The sequence below is a fragment of the Cervus canadensis genome, chromosome 30, assembly GCF_019320065.1.
Source record: "Cervus canadensis isolate Bull #8, Minnesota chromosome 30, ASM1932006v1, whole genome shotgun sequence".
NCBI lineage: Eukaryota > Metazoa > Chordata > Mammalia > Artiodactyla > Cervidae > Cervus > Cervus canadensis.
Window position 1 is genome coordinate 10,780,870 of NC_057415.1, and position 8,065 is coordinate 10,788,934.

Below are 8,065 nucleotides of genomic sequence, written 5' to 3' on the forward strand. Positions count from 1 at the left end.
CTCTTTTATCGACCCAATGGACTGCAGCCTACCAGGCTCCTCCGTCCATGGGATTTTCCAGGCAAGAGTACTGGAGTGGGGTGCCATTGCTTTCTCTGACGATTTGCTCTCCCTGAAAAAGTAACTAGTACAGTAACACAGTTATTGAATAAATGTCAACCTATTGATTATCCCAGCAGTTCTAAGTCTTGGGAGTCAAAGAAGTTGATTAGTACAGAGTTCCCTGGTGGTCTAGTAGTTAGGAGTTGGCACTTTCACTGCCATTGTCCCAGCTTCAATCCCTGGTGGGCAACTAAACATCCCACAAGCCATGTGGCCAAAAGAAAAAAAAAGTTGATTGATTAGCAAGAAGTTCTAGCAATCTATCTACAAAAGAATCCAAGAGGTTAAATAATTTAAGCTATTTTCTGAGGCTTGTTGGCAGAAAAATCAACAACTTGAATTCTACTATGTTCAGGCTATTGAGTTAGACACAGGAGTAGTATAAACAGAAGTAAAACATGCTTCCTCCTCTCAAGAAACTTGTTGAGATAAAGTGTAAACTTTGCATGTGTAGGTGGAGGGTTTTTTTTTTTTTTTTTTTTAAGTATGTTTGCAAGATGCTGGGAATACAAAAAGTGAGTTCTTTACCTACTCAACATCCTTGCCTTCCTTTGTCAGAATTTCTTCCCAACAGAATTCTGATGTTCAGAAATCCCTCTCTCATCCACAGTTGATGTAGCACAGAATCCTCAGCTCCAGAGGTCTGGACTGGTCTAAGGGTAATATTACCCTCTTGCCAGAGATTGGATTAGGATCATGCACGTTTCCCAGTTCACCTCAGTGAGTTGCAAGAATAGGTTTGAACGCTGCTTCCAGAAAAACTTTTCCAGGAGAACTTTGAGAAGTGACTCACAATTCTTCTGGACATAGTTATTCTTGGGTGTGAGGCTTGAAATTGCTACAGTTCTTTTAAAGATAATTAATTACTTTTTGGCTGTGCTGGGTCTGGTTGCTTTGTGAGGCTTTCTCTGGTTGTGGTGAGCAGGGGACTACTCTCTAATTGAGGTGCATGGGCTTCTCATTGCAGTGGCTTTTTTTGTTGCCAGAACTCAAGCTCTAGAGCACAGGGTCAATGGTTGTGGTGAGCAGCCTTAGTTTCTCCGCAGCACATGGACTCTTCCTGCATCAGGGATCAAACCCATGTCTCCTGCATTGGCAGGTGGATTCTTTTTTTTTTTTTTTTCCATCACCAATTCCCGGAGTTTATTCAAACTCATGTCCATCGAGTCAGTGATGCCATCCAACCATCTCATCCTCTGTCATCCCTCCTCCTCCTGCCCCCAATCCCTTCTAGCATCAGGGTCTTTTCCAATGAGTCAACTCTTCGCATGTCGTGGCCAAAGTATTAGAGTTTCAGCTTCAGTCCTTCCAATGAACACCAGGACTGAGCTCCTTTACGATGGACTGGCTGGATCTCCTTGCAGTCCAAGGGACTCTCAAGATCTTCTCCAACACCACAGTTCAAAAGCATCAATTCTTCGGCGCTCAGCTTTCTTCACAGTCCAACTCTCACATCCATACATGACCACTGGAAAAACCACAGCCTTGACTAGACAGACCTTTGTTGGCAAAGTAATGTCTCTGCTTTTTAATATGCTGTCTAGGTTGGTCATAACTTTCCTTCCAAGGAGTAAGCGTCTTTTAATTTCATGGCTGCAATCACCATCTGCAGTGATTTTGGAGCCCCCAAAAATAAAGTCTGACACTTTCCACTGTTTCCCCATCTATCTGCCATGAAGTGATGGGACCAGATGCCATGATCTTAGTTTTCTTTTTCACTCTCCTCTTTCACTTTCATCAAGAGATTTTTTAGATCCTCTTCACTTTCTGCCATAAGAGTGGTGTCATCTGCATATCTGAGGTTATTGATATTTCTCCTGGCAATCTTGATTCCAGCTTGTGCTTCTTCCAGCCCAGAAATCTATTAACAGAAGCACAGCTCAGTAAAGGACTGAGCTGACTTTTTCCATGTGATTTTTATACAATCAGTGGGATTAGTCGACTTCTTGGTGTACCTGGGCCCTCAATATACATAAGATAAGACAGCAGGTTAACCAACTTTAATGGGATCAAAACATTATACAATAAAATTTATATACATTCACACACACACAAAAATCTTTCAACTTTTTTTTTGGAATTGTATAAAGCAAGCAGTGGGGAGTAAATCCTTATGGAGATTATTCTTGGAGTTGGAACCAGAGATTTTAGTATTTTGGTCTTTTCACTTCAACTCCATCGGCTTCCATCTTCTTCCTCTTCTCAATGATCGCACTAATCTTTTTCCACTGGCGATCAAGCTCTGCTTTGTCATTGGTTTCCTTGAAGCGCCTGGTTTTCCGCCCTTCAGACATCTTGATGCCATACTGGAATGCAGCTTTGGGCAAAGCCTCCTTGTTGTTCATATACTCGCTGTATTCCTCCTGGGTGTCAAAGTCCCAGCGGCCTAAAGGACCTTTCTTGTTACCCTGGTCCATTTTGCTATAATCCACCTCCTCATCACTGTCCACAGCCATGTCATCCATCGTGGCTGGATAGCACTCAGCATAGCTATTGGACATGCCAAAGAAATCTCCCAGCTGCTGCTTGTCCTCTGGCTTCTTCAGCGATTCAGTGCCTTCCCAGCCAGCAGATCCAGCAAACTTTTCATTGATGGACTTGATCAACTCCTTGGCAGATCCGGGTCCTTTGTCAACATCCATGGGCTCATCATCCACTTTTGGCTTCTCAAAGTAGCTGTGCCTCTTCTTCTCTTCTTCTCGTTCTCGGTCCCGCTCCCGCTCTCGGTCTCGTTCTCGCTCCCGCTCTCTGTCACGGTCTCTCTCTCTCTCCCGATCACGCTCCCGTTCCCGGTATCTCTCCCGCTCCTTGTCTCGAGGAGTCTTTGTTGTGGAGGGCACATAATCCCCAATATCTTCAAATATATTCATGTCAGCTTCCGGGGGTTTCTTCTCTTCCATTTTCCCTTTATCTTTCTTTTTGAGCTTCTTGTTGCGGGTACCCTGCCTCAGATAGGAAAGGATCTGGGTGAGCTTACTGATGACAATGTCATTTGTAGTCAGTGTGGTCTGGGCCTCCATGGTGGGGCAATCAGCTTTGCTGCGGATAAGAGTAGTGGGGATGTCTGTGTCGGCGTACTCATCATCCAGGTCTACCACATAGGCCATGCGGCCTGGAAGAAACAGCTCATTCCGCTCATATGCTTTGCTCTTGAAGAGCATGCGGTAAACATTTCGGCCCAAACGTGTTTTAAATTCAATTTTATTTTCAGGATCCTCATCTTTCTTAGTTTCCTTCTGGGGCTTTTCCATCATTTCTTCCTCCTCTTTCTCTTTGCTGGCAATTTCAGCTCGTACCTTTTGAAGCAGAGCAAAATCCAAGCCTTTCACCAAATGGGTATGTTCCATGTCACCACCCAAGAATTTAGACTCCTGGATCAACTGTCTTCTTTTCTCTGCAGCTGATTTGTCTGCCTCAGCAGTGGGGCCCACAGCCCTGTAGTTAGCTGTGGTGCTAATCAGTTCCGTTTCCTCATAATCTTTGTTCACGCCATCCCGCCGTTCCTTGGCACGGTCCCGGTACTTCTCTGCTAGTTCTCTCTCTCTTTCAATTTCTTGTTGGCGAAGCTTGGCATAATAACTTTTCTTTTTTCTCCTTCGTGCAGCTGGATCTTCATCCTCATTGTACTCCCTTGGCATTTCATGGTGACGTGACTTAGAGGGTGGTGCAGAGGTAGGTGCAGCCCTTGGGGTCATGAGAAGTTTCCTGAAGTCTTCATTAGTGAGTTTTGATTGGTGGAAGGAGTGAGGATCGTCCACATCGTGGCCATCTGGAGCCAAGGGGTTAGAGAACGGCTCGCTATCTCGCTCCAGCATTTCGTCCGCGGTGTTTCAACCCCAACAACGACCGAGGATCCGGTAACAGCCGGCAGGTGGATTCTTTACCACTGAGCCAACAGGGAAGTCCCCACTACAGTCCTTCTGATACTGGAACAGGAAGCCTACATATAGGGGAAGTCGAAAGAATGGCAGAGAGAGAAATGGAACTGGAATCATGGGATTACGTCTACTCTTAAGTTTGTCTTACTTCTAGATCTCCAATTATCTGAGTTAATAAACTTCCTTATAGTTAAAGCCATTTTGATTGGGTTTTCTGTTATTTTCTATGAAAGCATCCTAGCTTACACAGGTAGCAGATCCTATCTGACATCTTATGATCTAGTGGGAAAAGTGGACAATCAAATGTCTGGGTAGAGTTATACTTGAGCAACAGAAAACCAGACTCCAGTGACTAAATGAAAAAGAGATCGTTATTATCATACCATAAGAACTACAGAAGCAGACACTCCAGGGCTGGTGCAGCTATTTGAGAATGTCAGCAAGGAACTAGGCTCCTCATTTTCTGTCTGTCATTAGTATGTGGCTTTACAGTTGTAAGATGGCTCTAAAGGGCCAAGGAAACATACCAAGGGAATATGTTTCTTTTGAAAACCTTTACCAAAAGCCCTATCCCTTAGGCATAGGCTTTTGAAGAGAAGATCAGAGAGGGAGGCATGATCAATGATGTTGTGTCCCTATCACTTTTCCCCCTCCTGACCAGTAATGAAGTTTGATTATTCCAATTATCAGGAGAACCTTCAGTCTGAATAGCTGAATTAAATTTCAAGCATTGGCAACCATCATTGCTACATCTGCTATTTTCTATCATGATTGATTATGACAGATACTTAAAGAAAATGAGTTAAAATGCATTTTTGAGCATAAGTTGCAAAAGTTGGCTGGAGCAATGGATGGACAATAGACTAGATGGGAGTAGGGGACAATGGCTAGATAGGAGTAGTTTCTGATATATGTAGAAGGAGGAAAACAAAGAAGTAAAATGGATTTTGTGGAGGTAGGATATCTGTTGTTTTCATTTCTCCTGACTCTGCCAAACTGATCAATAGACTAAAGCCCCAAGAAGACTTAACAGAAAAGAGATATAGTTTACTACTGTGTAATTTTCCAGTTCAGTTTTTCCTTGATTTATCCATATATAGCATTTAAAATTGACTACAGGCATGAGTGCTAAGTTGCTTCAGTCGTGTCCAACTCTTCGACACTATAGACTACCTGCCAGGTTCCCCTGTCCACGGCATTCTCCAGGCAAGAATACCGAAATGGCTTGCCATTCCCTCCTCCAGGGGATCTTCCTAACCCAGGCATAGAACCCCCATCTCTTACATCTCCTGCATTGGCAGGTGGGTTTTTTATTTTTTATTTTTTTTACCACTGACGCCATCTGGGAAGCCCCTTAAAATTGACTACTTTCTTAAAATTCACTCTCAACTTCTAGGGCATTGCGAAAGTGAAAGTGGAAGTCGCTCAGTCATGTGACTCTTTGTGACCCCATGGACTGATGGAATTCTCCAGGCCAGTATACTGGAGTGGGTAGCTGTTCCCTTCTCCAGGGGTCTTCCCAACCCAGGGATCAGACCCAGCTCTCCTGCATAGCAGGCAGATTCTTTACCAGCTGAGCCACAAGGGAAGCCCAAGAATACTGGACTGGGTAGCCTGTCCCTTCTCCAGTAGACCTTTGCTGACCCAGGAGTCAAACCAGGGTCTCCTGCATTGCAGGAGGATTCTTTACCAACTGAGCTATCAGGGAATTATCCTAGTTTTCTTAGTAACATTGAAGGCTCTTCTCTTCCTATTCTATTCTTATTGTATGTAAAATATCCTACCTACAGGCTTGGATTAGGGACAGAATGGACTCCTTCTGATGAAAACTCTTGAGGATAATAACTGTATCATTTCCATTATAGATCATTAACATTCTTACTATTGTTCAAAACCAATTAGAATTTTTTTTGAACCATAGTTTACTTTTAGCTAGTGAAATATTAATATTTCCTACTTTGGAGGAAGAAGTAGTATAAACAAAACAATACAAAACAAAACAACAACTCAGTTCAGAGCTTCCAGATTGGTGAGATTCGGGGAAAGTAACATGATGGGAGAGCATGAGCACTCTACATCCCTTCCTATATACCTTGCCCTATCCATCTCTTGCATCTGGCTGTTCCTGTGTTGTATCCTTTTACAGTAAACTGATAGTCTAATTACTTTCCTTGCTGTGTACAGATTACACAACAAAGTTCTGGAATAAGCTAGACAGTCCTTGAGAGGTCTGCTGAGTTCCAGTGAAGTTCCTTTAGCAGATTACAAACAAGACTTAAATGTCACTGAAAAAGTGATTTGAATGATATTAAAGATCATCAGTTCCTGTCTGCCTGCCAAATTCTCACCACCATCCAGACTTGGTGTATGCACTGCTTGCACATGTGGTTTCTTTGAACAATTTTGAACTCACCACACTTCATTTCAGGATATAACACAAAATATTGGTCTGGTAATCAACATTAGCTCAAGGCTGCCACAAGCTGGAGCTGAGCTGTCAGTGGAATGGAGTCTGGAAATCATCAAGAAAGGGGTTGTTGCACTGCTTAAAGACAAGCTAAAGAAGTTTCCAGAACTGATATTCAAATATGTGGAAGTGGCGGGGGGAGGGGGGTAGAAATTGAATGAAGGCAGCCAGAAGTTATGAACTTCCAGTTATAAGTACTATTTTAATGTACAACACGCCAAATATAATTAACATTGCTGGATGTTATATATGAAAGATGTTAACAGAGTAAATACTAAGAGTTCTCATTGTAAGAAAAACACATTTCCTTTCTTTAATTTTGCACCTATATGAAGTAATGGATGTTCAACTGAACTTCTTATGATCATCACTTCACAACTGATGTATGTAAATCAAATCATTACGCTGTACACCTTAAACTTATACAGTGCTGCATGTAATATCTCAAAAATGGAAGAAACCAACCAACCAACCAAAAAAAAAACCACCAAAATATTCAGGAGAGACTCTGAGGAACAGAAGTAGGCAGATTGCCTGGTGTATTTTTTAGTAAATTGCAAATACAATTGTATTTGCAATGCATACTTTGATTTGGAGAATTGGTGCCAGTTGGCAGTAGATCACTTAGATAGTGGGGGAAAAAAGGTGTGGGCAGAGAGGAGATTCACAACACTAACATATGTGAAAAATCTGCTTTTAAAAAGTGCAAAAATAAATAAATACGAAAGAATACTATGGTGACAGAAGCTGAGGCAGGGATTAAGTGCTAATGTTTTAGCTATGAGGTGCATTCTGAGGGCATTGATATCGAGGGAGAGGGAAAGAGGAGGTTTGGTTGGCATGGTATGTGTGCTGGCTACTGCTTTGTGGGGAGCCTGGAAGAGACACAACTTTGAAACAGCCTACACCACACTGGACAAACTACTCGAAGAAACTACCTCAGAGTGGTTTGTGGAGGGAGAAAGGAGAGGAAATTCTCCTCTCTTTCTCTCTTCTTTTGATGTTTTAAGATTTTAATGTTCTTTACCTTTCAACATAAACTTCTGACTGTGTCTAAACAGTAGGGGAAAAGACTCTTCAGGAAAGATCTTCCAGAATTCACAGTATCCCTCTGTTCAAATACTATAAAGAGAACATTTAAGTGAACAAAGGATAAGAGAGTTTAACAGAATTTTAGTTCAATGGCTTAACTAAAAAAGAGCCAACCAACCAACCTTCTTTTCTACTCTTTCAAAGGAAAACAAAAGTGAACCTGAGAACTTCTAAATCTTTTTTTAAAAGGGAGGGAGGGTGGAAGAGGAGAGGGCCACAACTGTTGCTAAGATAATACTATAACGCAAGAAGTCAAGGATTCTATCAAATTCTAAAAATCTCTAAACCTATTACCAAGAACCACATTATTGGAAATATAAATGCATAGGATTATAAACTATTTGGTAGTAAAAACAGACTTTGCTGTATAAACATGTAGGATGTCACTTTAATCTCCTGATGAGAATTTAACGGTACAGAGAACAGTCTCCAGTTCGCTCTTTAGTCTGGAATTCCTGGACACTCAGCACGCCGTTGGTGTCACCCTGAACTAACAGCTTTGGAACCCAGAAGACCCCACTGCTAT

The 8,065-nt window shown here is 42.2% G+C and overlaps 1 protein-coding gene across 1 annotated transcript; it reads right to left on the reverse strand.

The window, feature by feature from the left end:
* Positions 1-1,834: 1,834 nt before the first annotated feature.
* LOC122432027 (protein Red-like) lies at positions 1,835-3,959 on the reverse strand. The gene has a single exon (XM_043453739.1). It carries the CDS (start codon positions 3,915-3,917, stop codon positions 2,250-2,252), a length of 1,668 nt encoding a protein of 555 aa, XP_043309674.1. The 5' UTR covers positions 3,918-3,959; the 3' UTR covers positions 1,835-2,249.
* Positions 3,960-8,065: the final 4,106 nt, after the last annotated feature.